This window comes from Peromyscus californicus, unplaced genomic scaffold (genome assembly GCF_007827085.1).
Source record: "Peromyscus californicus insignis strain IS unplaced genomic scaffold, ASM782708v3 Scaffold_2__1_contigs__length_46816999, whole genome shotgun sequence".
Classification (NCBI taxonomy): domain Eukaryota; kingdom Metazoa; phylum Chordata; class Mammalia; order Rodentia; family Cricetidae; genus Peromyscus; species Peromyscus californicus.
The window spans coordinates 2,875,100-2,894,858 of record NW_026294540.1 but is presented as its reverse complement, the minus strand read 5'-3'; the positions used below and the strand labels follow the sequence as shown (position 1 = coordinate 2,894,858).

At 50.7% G+C, this 19,759-nt stretch overlaps 1 protein-coding gene across 1 annotated transcript in view; it reads left to right on the top strand.

Moving 5' to 3' along the window:
* The window catches only part of Myo18b (myosin XVIIIB), a 218,096-nt gene that overhangs the window by 67,973 nt on the left and 130,364 nt on the right, over positions 1–19,759 (top strand). Inside the window, exons 22-25 of the mRNA XM_052754991.1 lie at positions 7,752–7,817; positions 13,858–13,986; positions 14,275–14,418; positions 15,712–15,801. Coding sequence (XP_052610951.1) covers positions 7,752–7,817; positions 13,858–13,986; positions 14,275–14,418; positions 15,712–15,801 — 429 coding nt within the window. The remainder of the gene's footprint in view (positions 1–7,751; positions 7,818–13,857; positions 13,987–14,274; positions 14,419–15,711; positions 15,802–19,759) is intronic.

The window sequence follows — 19,759 nt, the reverse complement described above, 5'->3', positions numbered from 1 at the left end:
TTTTTTATATATATATTTGTTCACAAATTTCATTTGCTGGGGCATAGAATTTTGGTAGCAAAGTAAGAAAACACCATCCTGTCTCTTATGAAAATGCTGATAAATATTCATTCGTCAGGAAACGTGATGGGCTATGAATTATACATGAGCATGTGCTCTGGTGGGTAAGCCGGTAGGCTCTGCTCACAGAGTGGTTAAGACCTCAGGATTCAGTGAGATACATCTGACAGCGGGAAAAAGGTCAGTGTCGACATTAGACACTAGACGGCGGCAGAGGGGATTCTTTCCAGGGTGGAAAATGAGCCCTAGTGACTCCCCCTTGCCCCTGATTTGTGGTGTCTTTGCGAGCTGTACCGGCTTCTCCGAGAAGTGATCTCACTCTGGGTACCCGCACGCTGGCATCACAACATAGTTTCCTGGTGTTGTGGGGCATGCCTGTGATCCTAACACTAAGGAGGTAGAGACAGAAAGGTCAGGAGTTCACACTCATCCCCCAAGGTACAAGGTGGTAGAGTTACAGCCTGAGACAGTGTTCCAAAACAAAGCTTTCTGCTCAGGGAATTAGTTTCTCAGCAGAGGTGGCTGAAACAGGACTGTGGAGCCAGGCAGGAATAGAGCTGGGACTCAAACCCAGACTCTCAGCCTGGGTCCTTATGCAGAGCATTAAAAATAATTATTATGGGCAGGGAGATTGCTCACCTGTGAAGAGGACCCAGGTTCATTTCCCAGCAGCCACCACCCCCAGTAACTCCAGCTCTGGGGGATCCAATACCTTCTTTTGGCTTCCATGGCACCTGCCTGTACCTGGTGCACATACGCTCACTCAGACACACAGACACATTCATTTAAAATGAATTAAAAACCTATTGTGGTGACTAAAGTTGTTCCACGTTTCTCGCTGTGAGGACCTGATGAGGAGAGGCTGAAGGGAGGAAGCTCTGGGCACAGACCGTCATGGCAGAGGAAGAAGTTGGTGGAGGTGGAAGTGTCTCTTGCCCCTGGCAGCAGGGACATGGAGCTGCTTGCTCAGTATCCACCTAAATTCAGTTCTTCCTGCCCGCCTCAGCCCAGAGGGAGCTGTCCACACCGGGTGTGCTGAACTTGTTGCCCTGGTCCTGTGGAGCTCAGCCCTCTGGAAGTTAATTCCACCACCTTGCTCTGTGGTTTGCTGGGTTCTGGCCTCTGGGTGGCTCTTCTAACCCCTGCTTTTCTCCATCGCACGAGCCGATGCCGCCACATGTGTGGGGTGTCCATTGGCATGCCTCTTTGTACACATGCTGCTTAGTCGGCACCCTGGGGGTTAAATGATGCAGTCTGCCTTCAACCGTGAGGTGGTTAATGTGCAAGGGAGGGACTCATGGGTTCAAATTGAGCGAGCATTAGAACTAGAGGCTTTGACTTCAAATTGTATCTTCTTCCCTGGCTTTCCGAGGGTTGACGCCCCTTACCTGGTAACTGTCTGAACTAAGGCAAACAGAAAGCAGTGTCCAGCACAGCCCCGAGTTATTCTCAGGACTTCACAGCCCCATGTGAGACTCCACTCCATATTCTTCCTGGCTACACCCTCCCTTCGACATCCCGGACCCAGGAAGCTCTTGACAGAACTCTAGGGCAGAATTTTTATATCTAATTGATCCATCAATTATTAAGAGACAGGTGTTAATGCCCCTGGCCACTAATGTTGCGCTGTCTTGCTTTTCTTTAATTCTATCCATTTTCTGCTTCTCATGTCTTGGGGCTTTCTGGCTAGGTGCTGAGATAATTTGCCTGTCTGGCTGGAGGGTTAACCCTTCCATCACCGGACATGTCTCTAGCTGTCTGTAGCGATGGCTTTGGTTTAAGTCCAGTTTTGTTTGTGTCCATGCCGACGTCATCTCTCTTACGTTCATCGTTTGAAATGCCAATGTCGTCTCTCTTACGTTCATCACTCGAAATGTCGACGTCGTCTGTCTTACATTCATCGTTTGAAGGGTGTTGCTTACCTCATTTTTGCCCTTTCAGCTGGGCTCTGGACTGAATCCCTTGCAAGCAGCTGTCTGATTCACTTTGTGTTGGTTTGGTTGCTCTTCTCGTGGACCATCTGAGGAACCTGTCCATGTTCCAGAGATGATAGACAGAGTGTATCTTCATTCATCAGGCTTCCTTCAGATTGATATCAACCTGGTTCTGGTGGGAGGAAGAGCCTTTGTCCCACAGATCCACCTCCCCCTGATGCCTCTGTGCCATGTACACATTATAAATCCATTAATAGAACTTTATATTTTTCTTTCATGTAATCTTACATCTTTTAAGTTCATTAAAATATTTTTGTGATATTTTCTCTGGTTGAGATAGGGTCTCACTATGTAGCCCTGACTGTCCTGGAACTCATGATGTGGATCAGGCTGGCAGCTTCTGCCTCCCGAGTGCTGAGATTAGAGGCGTGCACCACCACACAGGGCTTTATACTATTTTCTCATTCTTCGATGTTTATACTTTCTGCTGTTCTTGAGCCTTTAAAGGTTTGAGTCGCTATTTCTTTCTGCCTTTAATACATGGTTTCTTACCCTGTGTGTGCCTGGGTGGGGTTTTGAGTCCTTTTGTTTTGGGAGGATTGGGAGCACAGCTCTGCAAGGCGTGGGGGCCTTGATTGACAGGGCCTTTTCCCTCCCAGCAGGTTCACTGTGTCATCCCATGGCCTTCTGGACATTGGTGTTCTAGTTTGCTTTCCATGGCTATGACAGATACCATGAACAAAAGCAACTTAGGGGAGCAGCGAAGGGTTTATTTCAGCTTACAGGTCATCATCCATCACACCTCAAATGAGGGCGAGAACTCAAGAGCTTAAAGCAGAAGTCATGGAGGAATACTGCTTGCTAGTGTTCATGTTCTCTGTCTCCCTATCTCTCTCTCTCTCTTTCTCTGTCTCTCTGTCTTTGTCTCTCTGTTTCTGTCTCTTGTCTCTGTCTCTTTGTCTCTCTGTCTCCCTGTCTCTGTCTCTTTGTCTCTCTCTCTCTTGTGCCTCCACACGTACGTGCTTTCTTACACAGCCCAAGACCACCTTCCTAGGGAATGGTGTCACCCATAGTGGGCCGAGCCCTCTGACATCAATGAACAATCAAGGAAATACTCCACAGACATGACCACAGGCCCGTGTGACCTAGGGGATCCCCCCACTGAGGTTCCTTCTTCCCAAGTGACTCTGGTTGTGTCAAACCAGCCGGTCACTGGTCCCTTCCCTCCTGTGCTCTCAGGGCTCCCGGATCCGGGTGGCTTCTTTTCCACGCTGCCCCATGCTCTGGACCACCTTCACTCGTCATCTTATTTGTAACTCACTGACCTTCCGGGGTCTCTAGGTGGCTTTTATTTTGGGGAAGTTTGAAGCCGTGACCTTTTGCCCCGTTTTCTTCCCTTTTCTCTGCTCTTTCCGAGGCTCTGCCGTGCAGATCCTGGACTTGGTTCTGTTGCCCAGAGGGACTCACTACTTTTCTTTATTCCCACATCTCTCTGTTCTTCAGATCCGGCAATTCCCTTTGATGTCACTCCCAGCCCACCAGTTCATCCGCAGGCCCTGGTCTGCCGTTGAGCCCCACGGTGAAGTCGCCGTTTCAGATATTTGATTTTTTCAAAATGAAGAATGTCTATGTGTAGTTTTTAGTCATTTATGTCTGTACATCTCTTCACTGGTACTTTACATCCAATGCTCGTTATGAAATTCTTTTCTTTTTTGGTGTTGGGGAACAAACCCAAGACCCTGCAGGTGCTCAGCAGGGAGTCTGCCACACAGGCGCCTACAGCCTGTTCTGTCTTTTAACTCATTAAGTGGCAATTTCTTCAGGTCTTTGAACAAATCTACAGTGAATACTTGAAAATCCGTGCACTCAGTCCACATTCTGAGCCCAGGAGGTTTATCCTGTTGGCCACACCCTCCTTCCATGAGTAGGAGTCATAATATCTGGCAGTGTGTGTGTGTGTGTGTGTGTGTGTGTGTGTGTGTGTGTGTGTGTTTTCATTTCTATTGGAAACTGGGTGTCTTAGCTAATGACTTCAGGCACAGGTCTTCTGTGACTTGTTCTGACTAGTGTGAACCGTTAGTGTCTCTGTCTGTTTTTAAAGCCCATGGTTTTATTTCGAGGCCTGGTTCCTCCCCAGCGAGGGCCACATCTGCGTCGTCTTTGGGGGCCTGCAGAGGCTGTTCTGTGCATGTTTCTATTTTCCTGACGAGTCTGGGTACAACAGGGAGAGTTGTCTGCATCTGGGGTGTCCGCACTCTGCTCTGGCATCTGCAGCTCTGTCTGCCCCTGGTCTTCCTATGCCCATGCCCATGGCTCTTTTCTTTTGTCTTTAGTGTGGAGTCAGAAATGTAAAGGCACTTCTTAAGCCCACTGGCTGATTCATTTTCTACAACTTGTGAGGTTCCTGGTTGTAGGGTTCCCTGCTTGCTTCTGTCAGAGTGGCCATCTTAGGGTGACTGACCCTACCTGCTCCTGCTGCTGCCGCTGCCGCCGCAGTGCCACCAAGCTCCCAGCTGCGTCTGACCCCCCACCCCCACCCCCGGCCTGGGCTATAGGTTAGCCATGCCTTGCACTGTATATGCAAACCCTTTCTGGTTGAGAATCTGCTGCCTTCTTAGTGTGACTTACCTGGTGGCCCCACTGCACAGTCAGAGCTGGTCGGGGTGCAGGGAGCAGGCATGAAAGAGCCCCAGTCAGGACGGCTGCCAGCTCCCATGGCTCCGACCTCGGCTTCAGCAGGCTTCCTGGAACCACTGATTCTTCTCATTTTGTTGAATCTTTTTGTTCGATTTGCTGAGTGCTAAATTTGTTCCTTTGTGAAATTGTAGCTGTTGTCATGATGGCTGTGAGGAGAAGAGAGGGGCTAGGGAGCTCCTTGCTCCACCATTTTGGGACCCTCTCTCTTGCCTGTCACTCCTATGACGTCTGTAAGTCCCTTCCTTAAGCCAGGTGCATGACCCCATGTACTGAGGATCAGAGCAGAAGCAGCTTACCCAGGGTCACACAGCCAGTGAGTGGAGGAGCTGGGCTGGGTGCCAGTGTCAGAGGGAGGAGAGCATGGGAGTCAGTTCCTGGATCCTACAGCATCCTTTCCTGGACCATGACCCTTCCCATCACACTGGGCCTCAGTTGCTTCCCTGGTAAAGGAGAAAAACGTATTATTTATTGCAAAGGCTTGGATACAAATAATGTCCAGGCCGTTGGAATAGCACTTGGGATCAAAAGGCAGGCTGAAAACTGTTTCTCTTTTGAGACAGGATCTCTCTATGTAGTCCTGGCTGCTTAGAACTCACTGTGTAGATCAGGATGCCTGGAACTCTCCGTGCTGATCAAGCTTGCCTGGAACTCACCTTCCTCTGCCTCCTGAGTGCTGGGATTAAAGTCGTGTGCTTCTGTGCCTGATAAAATCGTGTTTTTGGAGTAAAATGGCCAATATTTTACTCACAGACCAGCATTCCATGCTAAGGTGTGAGCCTCGGGTGACTGTGGGAGAGCTGATGTGACAAGGAGGCCATTCCACACAGCAACCTGGATCCCTGCCACATCCTTTTTTCTTTTCTTTTTCTTTTTTTTTTTTTTTTTTATAACAGGCTGTTGGACAATGATTGCATTGTGTTGAACTAAATTAAATAATTGATATCTGGCCTAAACAGAGAGCATTTCCATATGGCTCAATCACATATTAATATTAATGAAGACAACACAAACAGCAATTAAATAATTAAATGCAAAGTCATTTACAAATTCCTTTTCCTATTTGCTCAATGAAGCCTCTCCAGGGGCTTTAAGGTCTAGACAGGGTTATTACCATCATTTCGCAGAGATCAGAGATACATCACTCCCTTGCTCTCCGTCAGCTAGACCAGAACTCTCTCACAGGTCTCTCTCCGAAGTCAACAAAGCAGAAGGGTTTTTTCCTAGGGCTGGCGTTCTTGTCCATGTCTGAGGAATCCTAAGAAAACCAAGAACTAGAGAAGATCCCTGCGTTCCTATGGTGTCTGAGCACACTGTTAGGGGGTGTCTACACTGCAGCTGAGAACATGAAGTTTCTCGTTTGTTAGAGCCTCTCCCAGGGTTGTTCGCAAATGCGAAGCGGCAGGCGTGGTTTGGGGCCCAGCTTCCCTGGTGTGATATCTGTAGATCACATGGTATGTGAGGTCCCACATACAGCTGATATTCATTCCTCCATCTTTTCAAAGGGAGTCCGAGGCTGGCTTTACGCCCTGGCCTGGGATCTTTTTATGGCCGATCAAAGTAAGACCTGGTCCCAGAGGGATGCAGCTCCAGGTCTTGCCGTTTGATTTTTTGAGACAGGGTTCCTCTGTGTAGCTTTGCGCTTTTCCTGAAACTCTCTTTGTAGCCCAGGCTGGCCTCGAACTCACAGAGATCCACCTGCCTCTGCCTCCCAAGTGCTGGGATTAAAGACATGCTCCACCACTGCCCGGCGTCTTGCCGTGTGAATCAGGGTGTTTTAGGTATCCCAAACTGGTCTTAAGCTCACAATCCTCCTGCCTCAGGCTCCCAAAGTGCTGGGGTTAACCCTAGATCTGCACACCTTTTCTCTAAGCACACACTCTAGCCTTTGCCTCTAAAAGAGACAGAGAAAAATGTTTCTGGCTGGGATTCCGCTTTTCCTATCCGTCTTACTTTCAGTCAATTTTTATCATGCTTTTCTTCTTGTGCAGAGAGAAGAGATGTTATATTTGGGTATAGTGGCTTTATGTGTCTTGGCTGCCTACAATTCCCTCGGAGCATTTTCTTTGGGGCTAAAATGCAATAAATGAAACCATTCAGACTGGCGAGGAGTTTGATAAGGAGGCTCTTCCAGGGTGTCAGAAGAGGAGGCCGATTGTGGTTGGGACTAGGTTTTCCAATGAGCAATTTTAGGGGGGGTGTCTCAGGAAGTATCCCGTGATGCCCCTGGCCTGGAGCCTGGCAACTGTTTCACACAGTTGCTGCACCCTCATTTCTTCCGAGCGTTGCAGTTACTCAGGGAGGTTTATCCTGATAACGGCTGTTCAGACTCTCTATGGGGGGAGCCGCACATGGGTGGGGTGGGGTGGGAGGGCGATGTTGGTCCTATGGGGGGGGCAGGCAAGCTGAGGGGCCAGGCTCTAGCAGGTTGTTCTACAGTTTCTGTGACTATTTGACAAAAGGAAGATTCCACAGGAATCTGTCTTCACTTTCTCCAACATCTCCGAGGAAATTAACTTCTCCCGCAGGGAACTGCCTCCTTTGGCCTCGTCTGGATCTCTCTGACTTGGGTCCCCAATCCCTCTCCCCACTCCTTCTGCTATCCCTTCTCCCCATTCACTGAGCCCTCACTGTCTGTACGGAGAAGTGCCTTAGTGCCTTGGAGGAAAGAGGAGATGCTAAACGCAGGCTCCCCCGTGTGTGACCGAGGGTCAGGCCAGATGGGCACAGTTAATAGCCACCTTGTCACAGACACAGATTTTCTCTTCTGGCCAGCAGCTGCCCACATCATTTCACCTTGGGTCTCAGGTGTTTTCCGTGGAATGGGTGTGGGGTAGGGATGGGACACGTGGGCCTCCTGGAGGTTCCGATGGAGTGTGCAGTGTGTGGCAGGGGCCCCGGGGCATGATTCTCTCCTGCACTCACCCCTCTGAGTTGGGGCTCCGATTGCTCCTCCCTCCTGCATCCCGCCCTGCGGTGAGTCTGACCCTCTCTTTACTCCATGCTCTCTTTGAATGTCTCTCTTCTCCCCCTCACCCGCACCCGCACCCCCCCCCCCCCCAGGCCGTGGAGGAACTCTTGCAGACCCTGGATCTGGAGAAGAAAGCGGTGGCCGTGGGGCACAGCCAAGTGAGTACGCATCTTGCTGAGGACACCCATCCTCCATGTAGGAGCCGAGCACCCAGTTCTTGTCTCACCTGGTGTCCTATTATCACTCTGGGTCTCTCTTTTCTAGGCTACAGGGGACAAATGAATTCTGTCCCTGTCCCTCTTGGTGTCACATGGGTGGAGGTGATCCTAGAAATGTCATTCCTAGAGTCCCCTGGCCTGGGAGCCTCAAGAGTCTGGAAGAGTTGACGTTTGGGTTTTGAAATGACATTCTGAGCTCCAGAAGGAGCTGCTTACAGCCTGAAAGTGTTCTTAAAGGAAAGAGTACAGGCAGGAGACTACCCATCTGTGCAGAAATTCATTTAGCAGAACGAAGAAAGTACTTAGAGAGAGATTAGAATGGACTGCCCCGTAGCAGGGAACACCCCAGTGGGTTTTAGATCTTTTTTTTTTAAAGTGGCATACTCATGGAGGAGGACCCTTTCTTTACCAAATCGTCCTCTATGGGTATTTCTTTTTGCAATCCCTACAAACGGGGAAGGGTGTGAACACCGCTGTGCAAGCCATGTTCCAATGATGTCAGGCCTCAACATAATAACTGACGAAAGCAATTTAATGGGAAAAGGGGTTTATTCTGGCTTAGAGTTCCAATGGGTATAGTCCGCCATGACAGGGGAGGGGTGGTAGCAGGAACAGGTGGCCGGATGGTCACATTGCATGGGCAGTCAGGAAGCTGTGAGAGAGCAGGAAGTACAGCCTGCCTCTGAAACCTAAGGCCCGCCCCCAGGGATACATTTCCTTCAGCAAGGCTCCACCCCCTAAAGGGTCTATAACTTTCCCAAACAGCCCTCCAGCTGGTGGGGACCAGCTGCGGGAACACATGAGCCTGTAAGGGGTGTTTCACACTCAAACCACAGCACAGACCCTTAATAGCATCTGTGTTGGATGACTCCTGACAGTTAAATGCCAGTGACCATCAGGAGACAGCTGCCCAGACACATCTGGTTTTCCTCAGTTACATTGTGTCTAACTACCTGTCTACCTTGTATCAGAAGGAAGCCAGCGTCTGCAGATATGGCCTCCTGCGGTCTTCTTTGCAAGTGGCTGTCACACAGCCCTCGTCCTGGGCAGTCCATTGCAGTCAGTGGATGGAGAACGTAGCCTGAGGAGGGAACGGGGTGATCTGAGGGGAGATAGCAAAGGGGCTGAAGGTCAGCACTCTTCCCCATCTGCTGAGATGTTTACAGAGGATCCTGTGTTTCCCCAGCATGCCTGTGTGCTGTTGATTTTCAAGAAAGGAAGCATGGTATTTTAGGGTTCCCAAATTTGACCTCAGAACCTTCAGTCTTTTGTTTTTTTTTATGACATCCTCATTACCAGCTCTGGAAGCTGCTTGGGAAGCAAGAACAGGTTTTCAAACTCAAGAACCGTGTGAGTGTTGGGCAGGACACCAGAGACAAACCCAGAAACCAAACTGGAAAGGGGTGGTGCCTCACCATCCCATGATTCACAGATTGGTTAGCATAGCCAGTTAACCTGAGTGGCCAGACCTCCAGCTGCAGGTGCATATGAAGCTCTGGGAAGGACTCTGCTCTCCCTGTAGACACTGTGGTAATGGAACCTTCCTACAGGTGTCTTCTTGGTGAGCTCTCAGCCTGCCCACTGCCCACTGCTCACTAACCTGTTCTAAACACACTAGCATCTCACTCTGGACTCTGGTCCAAGCTGCAGGTTCACTGTGGGCTCAACCAGATTGCTCCCATGGTCCTTTGCAGATGTTTCTGATAGGAAGAATACACCAGCCTGTCCTGGGCTCTCACCATAAGCCACAGACTTCCAGATGGCTTCATGTTTTTGCCTTTTCCTCCCAGATGAGGAGGCTGGGCCCTGGGTAACTGACTCGTTTCGAGAGACCCACAGGGAGTGACGGCTGCAGAACCCCAAGGTTCTCCCCACACCATGAGGTCCTGCTGCTCATTGGTCGAAGTGAAGAGTGTGTTCACACACAGGCCCCAGAGTCTGGACTCAGGGTGGGGGAAGGGATTGTCCCTCAGTTCCACCCACTTCAGCCCTCTCGTCCATCCACAGAAATATCACCCAAGAGCTTGCACAAACCCCCGAATCCTCAGACTCTGCCAGGACCTACTGGAGCAGAAACTGCAGGGTGGAGCCCAGCGGCTGTTGTCATGAGCTCTCCAGGCGACTTTGATGCATGCTGGAGTCTGGGAACCACTGGGCTAGATAATTACCCCGTTATTTCATGAATACAGAAATTGGTCCCCGCAGTCCCCGCAGCCACTTAGGAGTAAGGGGGAGAACAGGAGCTACTGTGTGGCTTTACCGTGGCAGGGGCTGGCAGCCTGGAAGCCTGAACCTCCGATAACAACACATAATTGTCGTTGCATAATGCTCGGTTTTCACCGGCAGTGACCGAGGTCAAGGTGACCTCTGAGAAGCCAAGCTCAATACCGGTCTGGGTGCCTTGGGACAGGTACAGAAATTTTGCCATTGTGGGATCTGACAGGTGGGAAGCCACAGAAAAGCCCAGTTGGAGAGAGAGAAGCAGCTGCCCCATCCCTGCCCAGGCTGGAAACTTCCTCACTGGCTCTTGTCTCAGTCACCACATCTGTAGTGTGGAGCCTGCTCTCTGCCTCCGGCCCGGGTCCTTTAGCAGGGCCACGCGACTGCTCCTTACAGAATGCATCTATCCGTGGGGGGGGGGGGGGTAAAGCTACTTATCAGACAAAGGCACGTTCTAATCCTTAAAGACCTAAACCCCTCAGAGCTGGAGTCTTAGCTTGCTGGTTAAGAGCACTGGCTGCTCTCGCAGAGGTCCCGAGTTTGGTTCCCAGCACCCACATGGTGGCCTGCCTGTGACTCAGTTCCAGGGGATCCAATGCCCTGTTCTGGCCTCCACTCGGCACCTGTGTGTACAGTGTGGTGTACATACGTGCATGCAGGTGAACACAAATACATATTAAAGATAATGAGTCTTTAGGGCACTGAAATATGTTTTTTTTGTTGTTGTTATTTTTAAAAGAACTAAAACTCCTCTCGTCTGTGAATGACTCCAAGAAGAGGAACTCATTCCTTAGCATGTACACAGGAACTGTCCCCAACAAGACCTTTTGGAAAGCCTGGCTTCTGCGGTTTTGGATCAAGAATAGCAGTGAGCCCCGGTGTGTTCCTTAGAGGTGGGATGCAGGATGCTCCTCTCTGCTCAGGTCCGACAAGCAGCTGAATCCATGAGGAAAGGATCATTTAGGTTTTTTTTCTTGTGATTGTTCTAGCCCCTGGTACCTTATCAAGGTTTGCGCTGTGGGCCCTGACAGTTTAGACCAAGTGTGACTCCACATGCAGTTGGACTGCTCGGTTATGTGTTCTCAAAAGGAGAAGGGAAAAAAGACACAGATCAAGACCCGCTTCCGCAGGGCCGAGGTCTTGTGGACTTGCTCCCACCCTCTGCATAGTCCTTTCCAATTATCTTTTAAATGAAAGCCTCATACTTAATCAATATTGGATTGGGCAGCGCCCGCCACCTACTGTAATATATGAAGTATGCTGTCATCGTTTTGATCATTGATTTTTTTTTTTAATGTCAGCTTTTGGGACTCACCAGTTTGTGAAATTAATACAGTCATTATTGAGCAATCTGAGGGCCAGGAATGGCTCTGTCTCCATTTCAGTGAGGCTGATTCTCTTGGTGGTCCCAGGTCACATCAAGCACTCTTTGATCTATGAAACAGTTGGCTCCTCAGTGGAGCTCATTCTCACCTTCCCCTGGGCTTACGATCTGATCCATGGGCCCAGAGGCCCCTTAATGAGAATGGATGGAGAACTTTGTTTCAGTTAGATTCAAATTCCCTTTGGAATTCAAACTTCTGATGTGTGAACCCAGGTCCTGGGTTCAAGTCTCGCTTTCTGAGACATCAGCTATTGAATTAATTGGGTGACTGATTTCCACAGTGGGACAATTTGGAGCTTAAACTTGGGACACAGAACAAAGGGCTTTGGAAACTGTAGATGCCTGGGCCTGGGAAGACAGCTTAGCAATTAAAGTGTTTATCCCAGAACTCGTGTGAAAAACTGGGCGTGGTGGTGCACACTGGTAACCAAGCATGGAGGAGGCCTTTGTCTCTCCTCCAATAAAATGGGGAAATCACCATGCAGTGGTGGCACACACCTTTAATGCCAGCACTTGAGAGGCAGAGGCAGGCGGATCTCTGTGAGTTCAAGGTCAGCCTGGTCTACAAAATGAGTTCCAGGACAGCCAGGGCTACACAGAAAAGTCCTGTCAGGGAAAACAAAATCAAAAACACAAAACAAAAATGAAAGTCAAAATAGCAAACATCTACAATCCTGCCTGCCAAGTTCTAGTCTGTTCTAAGCACTCGACAAACATTATCCGTTAGTTGACAATGTCACCTACTCAGGGCCATGAGGTGACGTAAGAGAAGATGACACCCTTGGGTCCTTCTGACAAGTCCGCCACTAAGACATCGTTCCTTGGTGTGCAGGGAGGTGGACCAAGGGTATACTGAGGGTGTACTGAACTGTAGGGTGTGCAGTTAAGGACACACCCTGCCTCCAGAGCCTCTGGTCTCTAAAATCCCTTTAACCCAAACCCAGAACCTGCTGCCTTTTGACTTCTACTGATAGGCATCCTGTAGGTGTAACCAACTGTCTTATTAAATAAGAAGCACAGAGCCGATTCAGAGAAAAAAGCCAAGAGGTCAGAGCTAAGAGCCTTACCCTTCCTGCTTCAGCCAAGAGAGCTCTCCGAAAGGGACCTACTTCCTGTGTGTATGTCTTTATATAGTCTTTCTGTTCTGCCTTCTCATTGGTTGTAAACCCAAACACATGACTGCCTCGTCATTGCCTGTGTGTAGAGACTTCCAGGTCTTCTATGGTTGGGATTGAGATTAAAGGCATGTGTCTCCAATGCTGGCTGTATCCTTGAACACACAGAGATCTACCTAGCTCTGTCTACCAAGTGCTGGGATTAAAGGCATGTGCTACCACTGCCTATCCTCATGTTTAATATTGTGGCTGTCCTGTTCTCTGACCCCAGATAAGTTTATTAGCATACACAATATTTTGGGGAACACAATACCACCACAGCATCCCTGAGCTTCTGAGTCATTGCACCCTGTTCCCTGCAGTCTGTTCATGGACCGCCCCATGGGGTGCTACAGTTGACTTCAACACCACCAACATCTTCATCCATTATTGATGTTCTGCAGCCTGGCAGGTGTGGACTCTGGCAGGAGCCTAGCAGCTCAGGGGAAGGGTACAGGAGCCAGGAGGGCAATGCCCTCCCCCAGCCTCTGCCCCCGCTTCCACGCTGAATCTGAGTGTTTTTAGTAAACATCTGTCAGGTAGCTTTGTCAATGATCAAAAAATGAACACTTTGGGGCCAGCCCAAGTGCATGGGCTCAAGAGAGCCTGGGACGAGACCATCCAGGGGGGTAATTTGTCCCAGAGGACTTTAGGCACTCTACGCTGGTGGTGACTGTCAAACTTTCCACCAGAATCAGGGTGGAATTCAGGCAGTGGTTCAACGGGGCCTTTCCTTTCCTTTTTTTTTTTCTTTTCCTTTGTGTTCTTGCCATGGTTTGTTTTTGTTTGGAGACAGTGTCTCATGTAGCCCAGGCTGGCTTTGACCTCACCACTAGCCAAAGATGACTTTGAACTTCTTAACTTCCCACTTCCGCTGTCCGAGTGCTGGGGTTCCCACATGTAGTACCATGCTGTATGGATAGATTCCAGGACTTCCTGCTTGCGAGGCAAGCACTCTGCCAACTGAGCCACATCCCCAGCCCCAGATTCTGCCTTTGTAAGGCCCTAGGGTGGCATCCATCCTGCTACAGATGCCTGGAGCACGCTGGGGTAGCCAGGGACCGGAGGCCGGAGGAGCTGCTGGAAGACAGACCACTTCCAGCCTTGAGACTCCCGTTAAGCTGCATCTGCATCATGAGAAGAGAGATAGGTTCCAAGTGGCAGCCCCAGACATCCCGGCTAGGCAGAGGCCTCACCTGTGTCTTCCTCTCCTGGCCCCCAGGTTTTCCTCAAGGCAGGTGTGGTTTCCAGGCTAGAGAGGCAACGAGAGAAGCTGGTGTCCCGGAACATCGTTCTCTTCCAAGCAGCTTGCAGGGGCTTTCTGTCTCGCCAGGAATTTAAGAAGCTGAAGGTACTGTGTTGTGTCGATCAGCAGACTCTGATCATGTGGATCTGGGGTGAACGTGCATGACTGTGCATCCCCCATGAGACCCCATCCGAGGGATTCCCCAGAGCAAGTGCTAATGCAAGAGCTCACTGTGGCGTGGGCCATCCCCTGCTGGCCGGTGCTATAGATGACCTGGAATAGACAGAGGCCGCTGCTCTGTTTCCTCCATTGCTCTGTCCTCCCATCCTCCCGTCCTCCCGTCCTCTTTCCCAGGTGGGTAGACCCCCAATCACCCACATCCTCCTTCTGCAGATCCGGAAGCTGGCCACACAGTGCATCCAGAAGAACCTGGCTGTGTTCCTGGAGGTCAAGGACTGGCCGTGGTGGGGGCTTCTGGCATCTCTCCGGCCCCTGCTGAGTCCCACCCTTAGCATGGAGCAGCTTCGAGCCAAGGAGGTGGGTCTGTGCCTCTGGGTGGCGACACTCACCCGCCTTCATGCTTGTTCCCAACACCCAGGCCATGGTGGGCAGTGACCAGCCGCTCAACAGTCCTCCATGCCTTTGGTTGGAGGCTTCCATCGACAGAGGAAGTGTTCCCAAGTACGGTTGTTCTCTGGGATGCTGGTCAAATGCACCAGTTTTCCTTGGGCTACATGGCTCATTCTGACCTCAGTCACGGGGCTTTTGTATCTCTCAGAGAAACCCTTGTCATCCCTCCATCCCCAACACACACACACACACACACACACACACACACACACACACACACACACACACACACACATATACGTCTCGTGTGGGCAGTTGTTTTGGACAGCTCCTGATACATGCTTTCTGATGTTTATTTTTTTTTTTTTTTACAAAGATGATCAAGTTACGCACAAGGCTCTTTTATTTCTCGCACAAACAGTAAACAGGAGGTAGGGCATGCATCCTTCATCTAAAAATAACCACCGGCCAAGTCCATGCAAACGTCCCCAAATTGGAAAGAGCCTGAAATCCAGCACTTTGATCCCAGGCCCTGTGGGTGACACATACCCTGTGAAGCCTATGCTGTGCTCTTGCTGATCTATTCTAAATACCCCCAGGGGCATTTCAGGGAGCCCTTCCTCATTCTTCTTTAGTGCAGTATAGTATTCCCTTATGCTCACAGCCTATGCTTCACCCTGCCACCGGCTACTCCTTCCAACGATGGCATCACAGGCTTGGAGAGCTGCCCCTGGCGAGAGAGTGGCACTTATGGGGGGTGAAGTACTGAGTGCCCTCTGCACAGCCACATACATGCAGTCTAAGGTTGAGCATTGCCCCCATCTGGACTTGGGCACTCAGCCCCTAGACTAGGCTATGTGGGCCAGGCTCTTAAGAGCATGGATGTTGTGGAAATCATGGAGGGGAGGTGACAGCATCTGGGTGACAGTCCAGGCGTGCTGACTGATAACCATGCCATCGCCAGCTACTCCTTTTTAAAAAGTTTTATTTTTAATTGAAAAATAATTGTTGTGTGAATTTATGGAGTGGGATGTAGAGTCCTGATGCCGTGATGTGTGTGGAGTGATGAGCCCGACTAACGTGATGTGAGCATTTCACATCCTTTCAGCAAATGTGGACTACATGGGCCTCCTTGTAGCCCTTGAAGAGCTCACTAAATAGCTTCCTGTCCCTGAAGCCTCGCCCCCGGAGACTTCTCGTCACAGGAGTAGACCGTAAGGCCCGTCCGAGGCAGCTTCCACACGGGTGTTTATCTTGCAGGAGGAGCTAGCGCTGCTGAGGCAGAAGCTGCAGAAGTCGGAGAAGTCGAGGAGTGAGCTCAGACAGAACACGGACCTGCTGGAGAGCAAGGTAGGCCATCCTCTGCCCACCCAGACTCCCTGAGCACCCGCTGAGGGGGGAAGGGCCTCTGCCGTGGCGGATGATGCTCAGGCAGCTATGGCACCCGTTTTGTGGTGACGGTGGAGGGAAGGGAGGCCCTGGCACACCAACATCTTCCCGACCCCTCACAATCAGCCGATGCTACAAAAGCTCCTTACATAAACCATGAAAGGAGAAAGCAGGGTCGGGGCGAGGGACGTCTCACCATGTCCAAATAAGGGGAGGCTATTGATTAGAGCGTGAAGACACACTAAATACTGATAAATACATTCAGTCCAAGTTGTCACACATGTAATGGGTAGAGTCCAGAACATTTGGAGAATTTGCTCCGGTCTGCCGGAAGACAAACCATCCAATAGGGAAAATTAAAAACTGATCAAAATCTGGACAGATGGTTCCCAGAGTCAGCCGGCTGCTTCCTTTTTGCCTTTCCTCAAATTATTGATAATTTATTTAAAAGCTGCTACAGGAAACACACAGTCCTTGTGAACGAGAAGCCCACTCACCTTCCCTGGGGACCCGCCGCCATCCACTGTTAACATTTCTACTGCGCAGATGTTTTCTCTGTTGAATTTTTGTTTTCTGAGGCAGGGTCTCCTACAGCCTTGGTCAGTGTGGCCAAGGATGATGGTAAACTTGTTGTTTAAAATGTGTTTTTATTTTTTAATTGTCTCTGGGTTTGTGTGGGTTTGTGCATGTGAGTGCAGGGCCCAAGGAGGCCAGCAGAGGGCACTGGATTCCCTGGCGTGGGAGTTATAGGCAGTTACCGGTGTTGGGAGCCAAACTCAGGTCCTCTGGAAGATCAGTGAGTCCTTATAGTCATTGAGCCATCGCTCCAGCCCCTAAGCACATATACTCTGAAAATGTCTTCTCTCACGATCCCGCACATTTGTATGATCTATTTTGATTATACTCCCCTCTCACCCACTCCCACTCCTCTGAACTCATTCCTAACAAGTCTTCTCCTGCTTTCTTGTCCTCTTTTGGTGGTCTACCACATTTAATTAGCAGTGTGTGTGTGTGTGTGTGTGCATGCACATGTATGTCTCTCTGTGTGTATGTGCATGTGTGCATGCCTTGTGTATTTGTGTGTGTGTGCATGTGTGTCTGCATGTGCGTGTGTGTATGTGTGCCTGTGTATGCCTGTGTGTGACTGTGTATACACATGAATGTGTGTGTGTGTGTATGTGTGCCTGTGTGTATGTGTGTGTATGTGTGCCTGTGTATGTACGTGTGTGTACCTGTGTATGCCTGTGTGTGTGACTGTGTATACAGATGAATGTGTGTGTGCCTGTGTGCGTGTGTGTGTGTGTGTGTGTGTGTGTGTGTGTGTGTGTGTGTGTGTGTGCATAGTGGGTCACTTACAGGAACACAGGTAGCTTACCAGCGTCTATGCCACTGGAGAAGACGACTCTTCCTCCTGGCAGTTGTGCCTCAGCTGGGGTGTGGCATGAGTCCCTTCCCCTCCCTTCTGGAACATTGATTGGCTTGATCTTGTGCAGGTTCTCACAGTCGCTGTGAGCTCATGAGTACAACCAGAAGATAGCGTTTCACAGCACGCACGTGCACACACGCACACGCACACACACACCCCCCCCCCCCCCCCGGCTCTTACATTCTTTCTCCCCCATCTTCCATGAAGTTCTGGCATCAGGGACATTCTCATTTCAAAGCTTTGCATGCTCAAGAGTGCAAATAGACTCACGAGGAGGAGAGGCTCTGTCTAAAGAGCAATCAGGAAATGCAAATCAGTGCCTCGCTAAGTGCACTTCAGGCTCCAGACAGGCAGCATGGAAAAGGGCTGGAGGGGGTGGGGTCGGCCGGGACATGTGTGGCTGCCTCCACATCTTTGGCATGCGAATCGGTGTTACCGTGGGCAAACAAGCTGGTGTGGCAGAGATAAGCGGCCAGCACCCTGCAGCCCACAATGCCACTGCAGGCTTCTGTGTTAGATGCTAACCCACACACACATGACAAGAAGAGGTGCCTCCCTTCTTCCATCATGCGGGTTCTGGGGCTTGCACTCAGATCTTTAGCCTTGGCAGCAAGCATGCTTACCTGCTGAGCCACCTTGCTGGCCCCGTGGAAGCGTTTCTGTAGTACCGCGCTCTACTGAAAATACAAAGGAGGCTATCAATGCCAGAGTGTGGTTGACCACGAAGTCATAGTCGTGCGTGATCCAGGCAGCCTCAAGGATGAAGGACACTGTTCCTTCCTCTCCTGTCCCATCTCTCTGGTCCTCCCCAGCCACGGGCTTCCCCCAGGATTTACAGTGTCAGGCATGTACCTGGGGGGCAGACCTCAGATCTGATCAGAAAGCCGCTGGCCACCCCCATAACCTTCCTGCTTCTGTCACTCCTGTGGACACATCTTCGCTGGCAGGTCGATATTGTAGCACGCAGAGTCCAGCTCTGGTTGGTAACTTGTCTCCCCCCTATTGGCCTGTGTGGCACCTTCTGGCCCTCTGACAGTCAGCGGGGATCACTTTTGTAATCAGAAGCAGCTCACGCCCACTGCGGCAGTGTCTCTCTCATCTCGAATCCCATCTTGTCAATGAGGTTTGGAGACTGCGGCATCCGGTGCCACGTAACACTGTGTCTGAAGGAAGGTGCTAATCTCCGTGCTGGAAAATAACTATTACTGGTTTGCGTGGTCTTTTCTGCCTGAGGAGCCAGGGACGCACTGTGCTGCAGCTCTCCAGGCCTCATCCGTGGAAGGTTTGACCCAGGGGGGATCCCCACCTTCCCGCCTCTTTGACCAGCTCTGAGATGACTCAGCTGCAGATGTGTGGGTCTTACTGTGGAATCTGGGGCAGGTCCCTGTAGAGCCTAACAGAGCAGACACAACCAGACCCCAGACTTAGAGATGCTGAACCCAGATTAGGGTGGCCTCTGTGGGTGACAGAGGGCTCACGTCCTCTCTGGTGAAGCGTTGGGTGAGTCCTCAAAGCCCTTCTCCCTGAATGTACACCAAGGCTGGCCAGTGACCTCCACGCGTCCCGCTCTCAGAACCCCTCTTTGTGTCCTCTCAACATGGTCCCACCCTCTCTGACAGGACAGGCCTGTGGAAACCTTGCTTCCTTACCAGATTCCCTCACACATTTGTAAAATGAGGCCCCAGAGATGGTTTGTTGGTGTGGTTGGGGAGGAGGGCTCTGTAGCTGGCTGGCATTGTCACCAGATGTAAGCACCTGGTCCCCACAGCCCGAGGAACTAGGCTAAGCCAACTAGACACGTCAGGGAAAGTGGAGAAAGATTTATTCAATGTGGCCACATTAGGAGGAAGAATAGAGAGGCCCGGTGACCCAAGTCTACAAGAGGCTCCAATAGCTAAGCACCCTGGCCAAGCTGTGGCCCTACCTACCTCTGACCCATCTTGTCTGGGCTCCCTCTCTCCTCCTTCACATGGTCTGGCAGGTTGTCAGAACCGGGTGAAATCTGAGTTATGAGTTTGTCCTTTGGCAAGCATCAGGCTTCAGCCTTTTCCTTTGTCCTGCATGAACTTCCTTGGGGGTAAATTCCATTTTGAATTTTGTTTTTCAAAGTTCCAGTTTGAATGGTCTGATGGCCAAGGAGAGACACACATCTCTCTTTAGAATATCTACTCTCCTGTCAGGGTGGGTTCCGCATCTTTAGGCCGGTGCTGGCACCTTCCTGCCTCAGTTTCCCCCCACCTGCAGTCAGGAGGCCGAGTCAGCTCCGTCTCTCAGAGTGGCTTGTGGTCAGCACTGTCCGTTCGTGGACACGATCACTTGGTGGAATACTGTTACTGAGCAGTGATGGTGTGCCTGGTTGGGCCGTCTGTGGAGGTAACTGAGCGTAACAGCCACTGTGCTGGATGTTTGTTCTAGAACTGCCTGATGACCAGGGCAGCTGTGAGGGCGGGGACACCAGACCAGAGCCACCAGGTCATCTCTGTGACACTCGGC